Source organism: Camarhynchus parvulus, chromosome 11 (genome assembly GCF_901933205.1).
Source record: "Camarhynchus parvulus chromosome 11, STF_HiC, whole genome shotgun sequence".
Classification (NCBI taxonomy): Eukaryota; Metazoa; Chordata; class Aves; order Passeriformes; family Thraupidae; genus Camarhynchus; species Camarhynchus parvulus.
The window spans coordinates 18,984,988-19,000,225 of NC_044581.1; the positions used below are offsets into that span (position 1 = coordinate 18,984,988).

Below are 15,238 nucleotides of genomic sequence, written 5' to 3' on the forward strand. Positions count from 1 at the left end.
ATCTTAGCAGGATCCAGCTCTAAAATCATCCCAAAGCCCATCAGTTCCAGAGGCCGTTGCAGCCCCACCAGAGCTGATGTGCCTTCAGGACAAAAGGAAACAGAACAAAACCCCACCATCAACACCAAACTCAACTCAGCGGGGAGAGAAGAGACTCATTGGTGTGGAGGTGCTTCCCTTCTCTCCTCTGAGGTACAAGCAGGTGAAAGGCACTGAGGAAGGGAGAAGCCACTCCAAATAAAGGGCTGCATGTTGGGTGACATGTCTGCACACCAGGACATTTCACTCTGCCAGGATCTGACCCAGCTGAAACTTCCCCATTGCTTAAGGGCAGCTTAGAGAGGGGTCACTGTCTCTTCAAAGACAGGTTAGCAGGAGTGAGAAAGAACAATATGCACCCAAAAAGCCAGGCTGTTCTACACCTCCTTCAGTTACTTTCCAATTGGTTTGTTGAGATGCAGGAGCACTGAGTAAATTAATATATTGTGATATTTAAGGGATTTTTCAAAATGCTGATTTATTGTCTGACACTGAATGGACAGTCCAGGCAATTCTGCACTGGTGCTCACTCTGAAGTCAGTGTTCTGCCAGCCCTGTGCCACTTGTGTACAGTACACAGCTCCCATTCTGGATAAAAGCCATGGTGTGTACATCCAACATAACTCATATTTAGAGGATTAGACATAAAATATTAATATTTATCTATGTATTATTTATAATTTGCAGTTTCATGGGAAAGGATACAATTTACCTCAAAACAAAAGTGTTAGCACTCTGCTAGTGGTATTATATTTATGGGCTTCACATACATTTGCAGATACTCCTATTCTGAATGAAAACCATAGCATTTTTACATGGAGAAATGCACAGTTTATCAAAAGAAGATTGTTTTGGATAAGAGGAGAAAATTTACAATATGTTTTTTTGCCAAAAGTAATATAAACATCTCTTTTTACCCCCACAATATTCAAACCCAAAGAATTTATATCCATGCAGCATCTCATTCTGCTGTTGTTTGTCACAGTAGTAAGTCAGCAGTAAAGTCTGGAGGATCAGACTCACAGTGTCAAACTGCAAATGGTGCCACAGGAGAAGTTTATCAAGCACATTTTGTGTTAGGAGCTGGCCTAAGGGGACTCATTCATTCCTTCTAATAAAAGCAATGTTGCACTATAACTTGTCTATGTGAGTGACTGGGTCCAGTTAGATTAAAAGCATAGAAAAACCAGAAAGATTTACATTGGTGAGAAAAAACAGATAAAACAGACAAGACTTGGGACAGCCAAGGAAGCCCCAAGAATGTGGTGGATAAATGGGGTGTCTTGAACCAAACCACAGCACCTCTGTACCAGTGCAGGAGAGTATTGTCTGTATGAAGTCACTTGAAGCTGTTGAACTTCTGTAAAGCAAAACAAGTCCAAACATCAGTGCTTACACTGGGTGGCACCACAGGAATCTCCCAAATAGTCAGTGTGGATATTCCAGCTGGCTTCCACACCTGGAAAAAATAAAAGATAAATATCCTTAGCCAGGCCCTTCCTGTTTAGAGGATCGTTCCAAATTTGTCCCAAGTTTTTAAAGATCTGAAAGCACTCACTGCAGCCTCCTTCCTCCCCACTTGAGAGCAGTTTATCACCAATTCCATTTGACTTTAAATTGATGACCTCAAGCCTGACAATGTGTGGGGCAACCTCACACCCCAGGCTCATGTTCTCATCATGCTGACAAAAAGGTGATTCTTCTTTTACCATTGTAAGTCAGCCAAAATTACCAATAAATTTCCTGCCACTACTTCCAGTTCAGGTGTTAATCCCTGCAGCTAGGATTTAAACTGCTACTGCTGTGATATTTGCATCTCTCAAAGGCAGAATTTGTAAAAATCTGAAAATACAAGGCCTTGGAAAGCCAGTGAGGGTGTGATTGGACACATTACCAACAGAGATAGCTTTAAAAATATACAAGCGAGAAACACGATTCAAATTTTGTAAAGTTTTGGGAATTTGAGTTCTAGCACAAGGGCCTTACTCCCCAGACATATACGGAGTATTAAGTAGGACACTTGTCCATAACCTTTGATTTAACACTACAGCATGAGTTTAATTCTCAGAAAATTCAGTCTTGGGTTTTGGCACAAGATACTTGGTAAAAGCTCAGCACATTTCTTAGCTGTCTGTCCTAAATGCCTATGAAGATCCTCAGCCAATAGTCAAGTGCTTCCAGAAAATTAACAATACTCCTCTACATGCTAATTCCCTGGTGTTTCTAGTTGGTTCTCTCAGTCTCAAGCATCAGCCAATGATAACAGACACTGGCTTGGAGTCAGTCTTCTTTCTAAACTTATTGTGACTGCAAATCAAGAGGTGTTTCCCAAAGGAAAAGAGCAAACCTTGCTGAGAACTCTCTGATAACATCTATCCTTGTAAGCAGCACTGCACTTCCTAAAACACATGCTCACTCCACACAATACTCAAAAAAGAAAATTTTGTTATCCCTGATTTCATCGGGAAATAAATTCTGTATTTGTTCAACTGGCCCATAACCAGATAAAAAATATATATCCAGGCCAGATTGGACAGCCAAGCTTGGTATATAGCATCAGTAAAATGTTTGAGCAGCTAATGGGAGGTTTGAGGTTTTTGGTTTTTTTGGTTTTTAGGGTTTTTTGGGGGGGGGGGATTCTGTCTGCTAAAATCCTGAATAATTTTTCCCACAATTTCCTCTCTTTACCATTAGCAATTCAATCCCCCATAAATATATTTCTGGGCAATTAATTCCCATGTATAATCATGCTATCAGTTGTTTCTCTAAGGGAATATTATTGTTTAGCCTTTGATACTGTCTCTGTGGCTTGTCTCAAAAGGATGTTTGACTTGGCAATAAATTACTGTAGTTATTCTTCCTTAAGAAGATTTACTACTAAACACAAATAATACATTTAAAGATTGATTTTTTTTTAACCAGAGTAAAGCAGTTGCAACCAAACAATCCCACTCTGGATGAGTCTCTTCCTGCGCTACAAATCAGTTTCTTGGGATGCTGAGTCCCCTCAGAAACCAAAGCAAGCCATGTACGACAAAAGGAGGCTCCTGTGCTTCATTCTTGCCCAAAACTTTCTCTGGAAATCCTCGGAGCCTTCTTACACCCCTGACAACAGGCAATTCCTCTGTTCCTCTTGTGTCACCCTTGAGTCAGGACCAGGAGTGAGGTGACACATAGACTCCAGCTCTCTTCAGCAGGCTGAATCTGAGTTTCTAATAAACCCATTCTTTTATACACCATTCTGATACAGGTGGACCTGATTGGTCATTTAATCAACACCCCATTACACAATTGACTAATTAAGAAGACACCCTTTGGTAAACATCTTACCAAAGAAAACAACTGTTCAAAGCACCAGCTGCAAGATTGTTTTAATTCTTTCTCTCAGCCTTCTCAAAACTCCCCAGAACAATTCCTGGGAAAGAAATTCTGGCTTTCTCTCTCTGACCAGACTGTCACATCCACACCTCTTGCAGTTCACCTTTTGGAATTTCCACTTTGCTCCTTGTGCACTTCAGTCAGTTCATGGTACAAGGAGTCTTGCCAGGAAGAAGCCATCAGAACTGTGGATCATGGAGCCCTGGCTCCAGCAGGATATTCCCAATAAACAGGACAGCTACTGCCCATGTCCCGCTGGAGTCAGCTCCTGTCAGCCCCAGGGATGGGGAATAACCGGGATTTCCCCAGGAGCAGGGGCGGTGCGGTGGCTGTGGGACCCCTGTGACAAGTGACACATTTCTCTCCTCTCTCTCTGTTCACAGCCATTGCCTCGAACCAGAGCAGCGCTTCCAGCGCCTTCCCGAGCCGCGGGGAGCACGGCGGTGACAGCAGCCTGCTGGTGTCCCCGCTGCTGGTGGCAGGGGTGGTGATCGGGCTGGTGCTGCTGCTCTCCTGTGCCACCATCGTGGTGGGCAGCCTGCGCAGGGACAGCCGGGCCCGCCGGCCCCGCCCGGGCACGGCGGCTGCGGACGGGAAGGGAGCCCGGGAGAGCCTGGCCGGGAACGGGCAGGGCTGGGAATGGCACCCAATAACGCATCAGCGGTAAGGGAGCCCGGGAGAGCCTGGCCGGGAACGGGCAGGGCTGGGAATGGCATCCAATAACGGGATCAGGTGCGGAGAGCCTGGCCGGGAACGGGCAGGGCTGGGAATGGCATCCAATAACGGGATCAGCGGTAAGGGAGCCCGGGAGAGCCTGGCCGGGAACGGGCAGGGCTGGGAATGGCATCCAATAACGGGATCAGCGGTAAGGGAGCCCGGGAGAGCCTGGCCGGGAACGGGCAGGGCTGGGAATGGCATTGAATAACGGGATCGGTCACGGTGAGGGAGCCCCGGGAGAGCCTGACTGGGAACGGGCAGCGCTGGGGATGAGATCCAATAACGGGATCAGCAGCTGTGGATGGTAAGGGAGCACCGGGAGTGCCTGACCGGGCCCGGGCAGCGCTGGGGATGAGATCCAATAACGGGATCGGTCACGGCAGCCTGGCAGGGTAACGCAGCTCTGTGCTGGGCTCCCACTCAGGTCACGGTTAACAGAACCAGCCAGTGCTGCCAGCGCCTCCTGAACAGCTCGTTTCCCTCGGTGTGGGATAAGATTTATTCTCTGTTGTATTTTCACATCCCCCTATAGCCTTGGTGCAGCATTTGCTGGAATTTCTATTTCTCGGAAAGGCTAAGCTGTTCTCATTTCAGCCAAGTGCACCAGCCTACAACAATCACTTGGCAAATGCAGTTTGTCTGAGTGCAAAAGTGAATATCTGCCTGGAAACAGAACAACAGGGCACCCAAATGTCATTAAACTGTCACCATCATTAACAGTGTCATTGGTGACATCAGTGTCACCACAGCCATCATCGTTAGAGACTCAAATGTGCCAATTCCTACCTCCTAACCAAAATAAAACCCATAAAACAAAACCAACACATAACCAAAAAACCTGAAAGATAATTTGGGAATATCAAGGAGTTAATTTTTGAGTAGTGTTTTCAGCCCTTTTGGGCTTTGCTGACAAGAAGCCACTTTGTCAAAGAAATGAGAGAAGATTATTTCTATTTGAGGAAAAAAAACAGTTTTAAAAGTTACTCTGTAATTCTTCAGACAGTAAAAATTCAAATGATAAATGGTGGAGCATCAACAACCGTGTCCCCTGTGAGCAGGCTCCTCCACCTGCAGATTGTTATGGGTGCAGTTCTGTGCATATCACTGAAGGGTTTTTTATTTATATAGAAAAGCCAATAGTAGTGAAACACATAAAAATGCATTGGCTTAAATGTTGTTTTCACTGAGGTAAATTAAGTATCCATTGAAGTCAATTGAACTTCATTTAGTTATTTGGACCAGGAATTTTTATGTCTAAAGTAAACAAATCTCCTAGGATCAGTTTGTCCCCTTGGAGCAAGGAATAATTTCTTTTTGGCTTTTCCAGAAATATTTATCCAGATAAGTCTATATCTTGGGAATCAAATATATAATGTCTATATTTTAGGAATCAAATTTAGAGTAAAAAAAAAAGAAATGCAAACTCCCATGGCAACCTACAGAGGGAAAATAAAAACAAAATCCAGAAAACTAATGTCTGCTATTACAGTAATATCAATTTTCCTAATTTTCAGCAGCTACATTGAGGATTAAATAGTTAAACCCAAACTGGAGTTACTGTTTGACCCAATATTTTGGCATGATAAAATACTGACCAATAAGCTTTAATCACTGTGTTTAAATCTACTACTCTGATAGCTTCAACTCCTTGAAAAAGCCTAGAGCCAGGCAAAAAGCAGAAAGGAAAATCTCCAAACTCCTTGTTAGATATAACAATGCTGGAGTTGAGGAGATATTCAAAAGAATAATCCTAAACTAAATTGTACCACACTACATTACATGGACACACACACTAATTAGCCTCTAACACAGAAAATAGCACTAAACTCTTAATATTTGGGAAGCTCTTGCATGGAAGCATTAAGAAATCCCTGGAGCAGGCAGCAGGATGATTTTTGTGTGCTATTTTCCAGCTTTCCCCATTTTTGTCAGTGTTTATTGAGAGCAGCATTTTCTCAGCAATCAAACCCCTGCCCCTCCTGTTGCACCCTCCCAGAATGGACAAACTTCCCATGGATGCACTGCTGGAATTTCAGTCACCCCACAAACAGCTGAAGCTGCACATGGGAGAACCCAGGCTCCTTTTCAGCCTTTGAGGCCCAAGAAAGCTTTGGAACTTCCATCTGCATTGCAGGGCAGCACTGAAGGCACAGTGCCTGTGCCAGAGCCTGAAACACCCCAGTTCACCTACAGATGGGCTTCATTTACTCCTAAAGAAATCAGAACATCCCATGAAAACTGATTGTTCCCAAATACCCACAACTCCTGTGCCTCAGAAAGGGTTTTTCTGATTTGTGGCAGTGTTATAAACGAGTGACAGAGCATCCAGCACGGAGGGGAAAGCAGCCAATGTAAATTCTTGTTTTGCAGCTCCAGATGGTTTCTCCCACGGCGGCTCCTCTGCAGAGCTGAGATCCACCTGCAGTGAGGAGCTCCCTCCAGGCTGTGATTTTGACTCCTACCTGGACATACTTTCTCAGGTGAACATCATGTATCCTGATCTACCTCCATGGTAAGCACTTGCCTGACATTCTCAGGGTTACAGTCCTGCACTGGCAAAGCCCACTGCAAAAATTCAGCTCACACAAATTCTGAATACAGACAGACCTTGTTTAGCTTGAGTGTAAGTTCAAGTTTTCCTTAGCAGAAGACATTTTTACTAAATAAAGATAGACAGGAATTCTCATTCAGTGTTATTCACATTAAAATTTATCATAGTGATGCTATACTAATGAAACACACAAGTAGAATCACTTAAAATCATCTTTCTTTGAAAGAAATGCATTTACAAGTCAAAGTTTCAAAGTCAAAAATACATACTTTTTCCAAGAACTTCCATGTTACATTTATTACTGACCTTGAGAATGTTCAGATCAGAGGAAACAGAAAAACAAAAATCCAGAAATTATAAAGCAGCTCTTAAATTGTGTGCCCACATTCCCAGGTCCAGGCTCACTCATGAGCCACAGGAGCTGCACTTTGGGCCATGGGCATCTCCTTTATGTGCCTCAGGCCCCCTGAGGTCCAGAAATGAAGGAATTCAGTCACTCCCTCCAATGAACCAACAGAAACCATTTTAAGCAGGACATCACTTCAAGCTTTCTGTAGTGCTGTGTGTTACAAAAAGCAAACACAGGTTGGACAACCATGCCCCCCTTTCTTTTTCTTTTTTTTTCCCTTCCTTTTAAGCAGACTCTTTTTGAGTTAAAGCACTATAAGACCAGCCCTTTTCTGCCTGTGATATAGAGCAGCTCAGCACTATGAGCACACCAGACATGGATCTTTGCTTTGTTTATTCCATGCATGTTCTACAAGCAGCAGTTATGTATTACCAGCTCATTCTATATAACTAATGGGCTTTTAGGGGTTGTGTAAATATTTTACCAGAAAGCTCACATGCGAAAAATTACTCTGAGCCTGGCATCTAAATGTGTAGAACTTCATATAAACCCACTTAGGAATTTAGACTGGATTTTGGGCCCACACCCACGAATCTTTCCTAATAAAAGGCAGCCAGCTGACACCCAGGCAACGCTCTGAGTGGGCAGCTGGCCAGATTCCTGAGAACAAACTGACAATATAGTTCTTTAGCAGGGAGATCATCAAAGATTGTACCAAAGGATGCTTCCATTTCCAGTTGGAAACAGGCAGAGAGAAGGTTTTTCCATTTCTGTGGAGTTGTGTTTGAAGGAGATATGAGTGACACAGGACAGCACAGATTATCCACAGTTTGCAGTAAATTCTGCAGTGGCTCTGTGACAAGCCTAGCAAGGGTTAATTATCTTGTGTCCTACCTGTTCTCAGAACATTCTGGGACACATAAAGGTGTCCTGCCACTGCCTCCTCAGGTTCCCTGCTGGGCTGAGGTTCCACTCTGCCCACCCTGGAAACCACTGCTCATGCCAGCAGTTACAGCCCTGCATCACAGGTCCAAGGCAAAGATTATTGTGAATGCTTTGGCTGCTTTCTCACTGCCACTGCAGTTAAATACTTCAGAAAAAGTAGGTTTGGCAAATCATCAAAATCTTAGTAAATTTTATATCTTAGCAACAGAATTTGGGCAACTTCAGGGGAAGAAGATGGCTGAAAGCAAAGCTACATGGAGACTTTCAAACTTGCTGTTAATGCATTCTCCAGACCATTGTAACTGTTCAGAAAAGCACTGGGGGAGAGGCACTGTCTGAGTTACTGCATTATGGAAAGCCTGAAAAATTCCTGTACATCTCCCTTTATATTCTCCTGCATGGCATAACACTGCAGTGTCTGTTTTTAATTAGTAGAGCATGGAAATTATTTGAAAGCTGACTGTCAGACATGCCTGACCTTGTGCATTTAAAATATTAACTCCCTGGGATCAATCTCATTGCATATGATAATATTTTGGACAGTAGGTTTACTGAAACATAGCACTGCCTAAATGAATGTAATTCCTCCTCCTAATTCCTGGAGGGCCAGATGTAATTTAAAGCTAAACTAGCATGGCCAAAAGCTAATGATGCAGCTGTGGCATCAGCAGAACAGAAATGAAGAGCAGCAATGAAAGCAACTGCACTGGTAAATAACTCTTAAAAAATCTTTGAAGTGAGAGAGTTCAGTGAGTGAAAAGCAGTGGGTGCTGCCAGGATAATTTCCTTTTATCCACCTGGTGCTGCAAGGCCACCTGCATTGCAGCCCCCAGCCAGGAATGTGCAGCTCCTCACCAGACCACACACTGCAGTGGTTTCAGCAGAAAGCACAACACTCTCTCGGGCCAAGGGGTGGTTAGTTAGATTTTATAGCTGAGCTTTAAACCACAAAATGAATGGAAAAGGGATTTAAGGGGAAGGCTGATGAAACACAGAGTCAGTCCCCATGTCTGTGTCTGAGGGAGATCTCCCTGTTCAGGCCTGCCCACTCCCAACTCTCCAGCTGCAAGTCCAAGAACTGTTTCTACAAAACACTATTTATAGAAAGATGTTATTGGTAAATTAATCTATGAAAAATGCCTTGGGATATTAGTATTTGCTCTGATCTCTGAATCACAAGTTTCATTTGTGACTCAATCTGATTATCTCCACAGACACTTCCACTAACCCCTTCCTTGCATTAGATTTAGAGGGATGCCAGGCATGGAATTCTGTCATTAGCCTGCTGCAGTTGCAGGGTGGTTACAGAGAAGCCATTTGGTCAATTTGTTTTGACAGCCCAAAATATACAGTGCTGCTATCTATAAACATCCCTTTAGGACAGTTAATGGCTTTTTAATGAATCTCAGATCTGTGCTAGCATCTGTCACATTGATTTTACAAGAGGTGTAGATGGGAAATAGAAAAACCAAATACAGGGAGTATGAACCAAACTGTTTCAGAATATGAGAGGTTTGTTTTTCAGAGAATATTTCTGATATGTACAGATACTGGCAGCAGGGCTGGAAGTCAATGTTTCATAGTCTGTGTCACCAGACATGGCAAAGTCTTTGTTTCTAAAAAACTCAGTGTGAGAAAGATGATCCAAGTGATCTCCCAACAATTCTAAACCACAGAACTGTAATCCCTCCAAGTGAGCAAACTGAACACATCCAGCCAGGACAGAAGACAAGCACTGTCATCATGGTCAATATGGCTTGGAAAGAAACACTGGAAATGGCAATATCTGCCATTTTGTTCAACAGTCACTGTGCTGGTGGGAGTAAAACCACACTGTTGGCACTGTGGGCATGAAACCTTTATAGACAGAAGTCATGAGCTCATGTTCTCTGTGCTGAGTTCTTTGTAACACACACTTCTAGTGAGCATTGCTAGTTATCTTCTTACAAAGATGTAGTAAGAAAGCTGGTTGAAAATAAGTTGAGTTCACATGTTTGAAGTGGATTGAATTACAGTACCAACCAAAGTCCAAGCAAATGAAAAACAATTACAATTTCTTTAGGAGAAAATCCAAGCAATGAGGAGATTTCACAGCAGGAAAGGAATTTTATCAACTTCTCATCTTGTGGCCAGGGAAAATGTATCTCATCCCACTGCATAAGTGCTTTTTCACTCCTTAGTGATTGGATATTAATGGTATGTACAGAGCTTTAGGCAACCAAGGTGATTGCCTTTTGCATCTGAGACTCATGGGTGTCTGACACAGAGCATCCCTGAGGAATGACTGCTCAGGAGATGCAGGGATTCACCTTCAGGAATGGTTCCAATGGAAGCCACAGAAGTCCTCTCCAGACTTCACACTGAGTGTTCCCCACAGGGCATATGAAGTAAAAACCACTCAGCCCCTTCTATCCCAGCATTCATATTAAATCACATTGTTTGAGGGTTTGCTTGTGGGCTCACTCTTCCTCAGCTGGTTACCCTGCCTAATCTACATAGGATCTGTTCTAGAGAAAATTCTCTTATTTAGGCTTGATAAATCCCAGTATTCTCAATAACCATGTTCAGCCTGCATTGTTTAAATGGGCAAATCAATTTAAAAATTACTTTAAAATGGCAAAAGGAAATGCTCCTGTCTTAAAGTCAGACACTAATTTCCCTTTAAATTAAAAGGCTACTTAAGGGACTTTCTTTTGTAGGACATTCTTTTCCATCCCCCACTTCTGAGGATGCAAGTTAGCCAAGCCAGCCTCCTGGATTTTCTTGAAAGGCAAAATTAGGCTTGCAGGGAGCTGACATTAAATCTTGCTATATTGTGCTGTATTCCTTTGCCAAGGCTGTTTTCCTGAGAGCAAACCAGGTGAGGAGCCTTTGCCACATTACAGTGACAGCTGGCAAAGCATGAGATGGACTTTTGGGGTTAAGTTCAGCCCTTACTTCAATACCCCCACTGAGATTTTCAGTTAGTAAGGTAAAAAATGCCACTGGGAAAATGACAGGTTTATAATTCCAGTAGGTATCATGACATGAGCTAAAACTCTCAATTCCTTTAACTTCAAATTCCAAACACTCTAAAGCCCCTCCCTTCACATCCCAGTGCTATTCCTCATCAGTATCAGGGATAGAAACAAGTAAATTCCTAATTATTTTGGCAAACTTCTTATCTCAAGCTTAACTTTGTTTACAGCCAATTTATGAGCATTTCTTTCTGTGGCATTTCCATTCCTCTTAATTATTCACACCTTTCTCTTTTTTCTTGTCTTTGTAGTCAAAAATGCTCTCACACCTCAGCCTGTGTGTTGGGAGGCTGGGGCACAAAATTCCCTTTGCTTTCTGTCACCAAAAATATCTGTGGGCACCTTCTGACCAACCTCTCTTTACACCTGCCCCAGTTCCACTCTGCAGGTGCAAATTATTGCTGCATAGAAACCACCCTGCAGCAGTGAAAGCAGCAACACCTGATGAAGGGAAGCACCAAGGATTTCTAACCAGAAATCTACAGTGCCACGCAGAGCAACCACAACTTAAAGCTGCCAGATATTTGATGAGTGTACTTTAAAAACAAAGAGTATTTTTCTCTGATTTCCCAGTTGCATATTGCAGCCAGTATTTCCTTCACCTGCTCAGAATTCATTCCTGGAATAATTACAGCAAAGCCTTTTCTTGGAATATGATCCTAAAACTTTTCAAATGAAAAACTTCCCCAAACATCAGCAGGTTCTGCTGACATTCAAGAATTGGTGGTGGTGTTCAGAATCCTGTTTGTGGATTAACTCCATGGCTTGGGAAGCTACAAATTTTTATTTAACTGATTCTTGTTACTCAATCAGTGCCCAGCATCCTTTACCATGCAATGGTTACAGAAATCCAGAGACCAAACACTGCTGATGGCCAAGTAGTTCTTACTGTGTATAAAATTAATGCCAGGCTGAATTGTATCATATGAAATCTTCATCCTAGAATGACTTGTTTCATTTAAAACATTTATTTCAAATGTTTAAAACTGCACAATTATGATGAAACTGCACTATATTGGTTCCAAATGTTATCTGATATATGTTTTCATGAAAACAGTTTACACTTAATTTCATTTTTCCTCTGGAATATTTATCCATCAAAGTCATAACTTCCTCAAGATTATCTTGACCAGAGTGCAGAACAGAGATGCAGCCTTTTAGTGCTCATTAACACAAACAGTCCTATTGTAGCTCTGAGGAATTGGAAATTCCAGAAATAACTAAGGACAGAAAAAACCTAAATTCCACCTTTCCTGTCTCTTCAGTAGTTAAATTATTAGGCCCTAGATGTTTACTTGAACAATACCTTGGGTTACACTTTTTACTATTTAAAAACATTTAAATAAATATGTGAATAAATATGCATAAAATTAGAATCTCAAATGGCAAGTGTCAGTATCAAAAATAAACCTAGGAAAATATCCCAGTTCATGACAATGTCATTAGAGAAGCAGTTCTGTCAAAACTGATATATTTCCCCATGGTAATAATAAATCACCGAAGAAAATATGTAGTCTAGGAAAACACACCTCAAAGGACACAGGGACAGATTTACAGGCTGCTCTCCTGCCACCCTGGCTGGGAGCACATTGTGCCATCACAGAAGGCAGAGTTCAGCATCATCAGCTCAGCTGCCTACATGGGCATCAAAACTCATCATTATTTCTTTCATCTGAACCTTCTTGCAGAGAGTTACAGCACAATTGTTCTGATTTCAGCTTTTGTGTTAGGTAACATCATCATGGAAACATCCTTTGTGCCATTTCATCACAGCTCCAGCCTGCCAGCACACAGATGTTCCAGATCCAGGGGCTCTGTTTGCCATTTTCAAAAGAACACAAAATGGAAACAGTGCAACAGGAGCAATTTTAGCAAAGTTAGAACAGACAACAAAAGAACAAAGTGAACCACGAGAAATCTACAGCACAACAAATTCTTCATTCCCAGCTCTGCCTTTTCTCAGTTTTTGTTGTTTGCATCTTAAAAAGTTCTGTCAGAGAACCTTCTTCCTGCCCCAGAGAGGGGCTCTTAATTTATGAATGACAGCCAGTTAAAGAAGCTCTTTGGGGTTTCCCTGGCAATAAACCCATCCTAATACTTACTGCAACAAGACTCAAGAAATTCCCAAAATTCTTGTCCCTCCTGCCACACTCTGAGTCAGAAAGGTCATCCTGGAGAGCTGCTGCCATTTTTGAGCACCATTCCCCTCCCTGCAGATCCCATTTACCTGCAGTAGGATGCTCACAGACATCAGCCTCCTTTGCTTTTCCCAGGGAAATTATCCCTTAAAAAACTCAGTAGTGTGTCTAAATACAGCAGTGCAGGAATTGTAACAAAAACAAGGCCCAAACCCATGCAGACAGCAGCACATTTCAAGGTCAGTAACCCCTTCCTTCTCATCACTCCTGCTGATACTGCACCTCCAGACAATACAAGTTTTACAAAGCAGTGGATTAAAGTGGATTCACTACAAGTACTGCTGCCAAGGATTTTTTCAGTGCTGGTATCCACAAGATAGAGTGTAATGAGTCCCTGTGCTCCATTATTTATGTTATGGTAACACAACACTTTCCAAAAGCATTTGCTTTCCTGTCTAAAAGGATTTTCCTGTGACTGCTGTAGTGAACTGCAAGCCTGAGCTACTTTTTACATGTCCAGGATCTTCACAGAAGTGAATCTGTCAGATAAAATATAACTATTGTGGTGGGTTTTGTAAAAGATGAACAAGTATTTTTGTTTTTCCACTTCAGGGTCCTGCATTTTCAGTTGCAAAACATATATATGCAAATATATATATAAATATACCTACACACACACACATGTATGTACACACATGCATTACACGCCCCTTTGTGGGTATCACTCCCTTAGCTGTTCCTGAGGTTGCAATCTGATGATTTGTGAGCTGCAGTCTCAGACCTCCCCCCTTCCTCTGTCTCCCCCATTTCCACTTCCCCGGTGTTCCTGGTGCCCCCAGCTGAACTGGGAGCTTCTGACTGAGGCAGCCAAACCAGGAGAAATCTGGCCCAGAAAAAACTCACACATTAAATACAAAACAAAAAACCAAAACAGAACAAACCTCCCAACCTCCCCCCTGCCACCACCCACAAATATTTTTGCCTTTTTACTCCAGACTGGGGATCAAGGTCTGGCTTTATTTTAAAATGATGACAGTAAGGTTTTAGTCCAGCATCACTCATGTCAATACTTGCTAATCACCTGAAAGAAATTATGGCTATTGAAATTTTTTCTTAGTAATCCTTCAGATCTTTTGAGGAATGGTTTTCCAACCACCACCATACAGTGGATGCATGTCCAACTCAGTATTATTTCTTATAATACTTGCTTAAATTCTGTAATGAAAAAGATCTTGTAAAGTCATATAAGTTTACATATTAAAGTCTCCTTGAAAGAGAGACTGTAAAATAGAATTCATGCTTGTAGAGTTGATAATGCATTATTTATGCTACAGGAATGCCTCTATAACAGCAGTCAGAAAGCCCAACCAAAGTACTAAAGCTGTTAAACAGAGGGGGGGAATCACACTACAAAACAAGCAAACAAAGAAAAACAAAAGCCCCAAACAAACAACCAAACAAACAACAAAAATACATTTTAAAAACCCACAAAACACTTAGAAACAAAGAAAAATATACAAAGTTGAAGTCTCTTTTATGACCTTAATTCATTCCACTCTGCCCTCACCAGAGAGTGCTAGGAACCTTATCTGCAGAAGCAGAGCAGGAGCTGTTTGCAATGTCAGCTCTACAAGCAAAGATCCCATGCATAGAAAAGAACACAGGAAATTAGCATCAAGATCATAAACTGATAATGAAATACAAAAAGTTATTTAAAAAAACCAAAACCCACAACTATTTGAATTATTTGTAATTCTCTCCATGGCCACAACAATCTGTAGGCACAGCTGTGAAGCTGCCAAAAAGCTGTTTAATTGAAAGTCTGGCATGTGTTTTTACTACCTGACTCACTTTTTTAAATGTGATCTTAATTGCCAAAAATGAGGCGAAAGAACATTATTTGCTTTTGGAGAAAAAAAGATAATTCTTTTTATCCATCATATGTATGAAGGACAATATGCCCCAACACAAATACATTGATTTTTGGAACTAAACATTAAAATGCCAACTCCTTAATACCATAACTCCCACCATTTACTTGACCCTTCAAGGTCCCCTTCCTAAGGGATCCTTTCCCTGTTTATCCCAGCCAGCAGTTCAGTTC

At 42.0% G+C, this 15,238-nt stretch overlaps 1 protein-coding gene across 1 annotated transcript in view; it reads left to right on the forward strand.

The window, feature by feature from the left end:
• BEAN1 (brain expressed associated with NEDD4 1) overlaps window positions 1-15,238 on the forward strand; it is a 52,874-nt gene that overhangs the window by 34,788 nt on the left and 2,848 nt on the right. Inside the window, exons 3-4 of the mRNA XM_030956371.1 lie at window positions 3,801-4,010; window positions 6,505-6,646. Of these exons, the coding sequence (XP_030812231.1) occupies window positions 3,801-4,010; window positions 6,505-6,646 (352 nt within the window). The remainder of the gene's footprint in view (window positions 1-3,800; window positions 4,011-6,504; window positions 6,647-15,238) is intronic.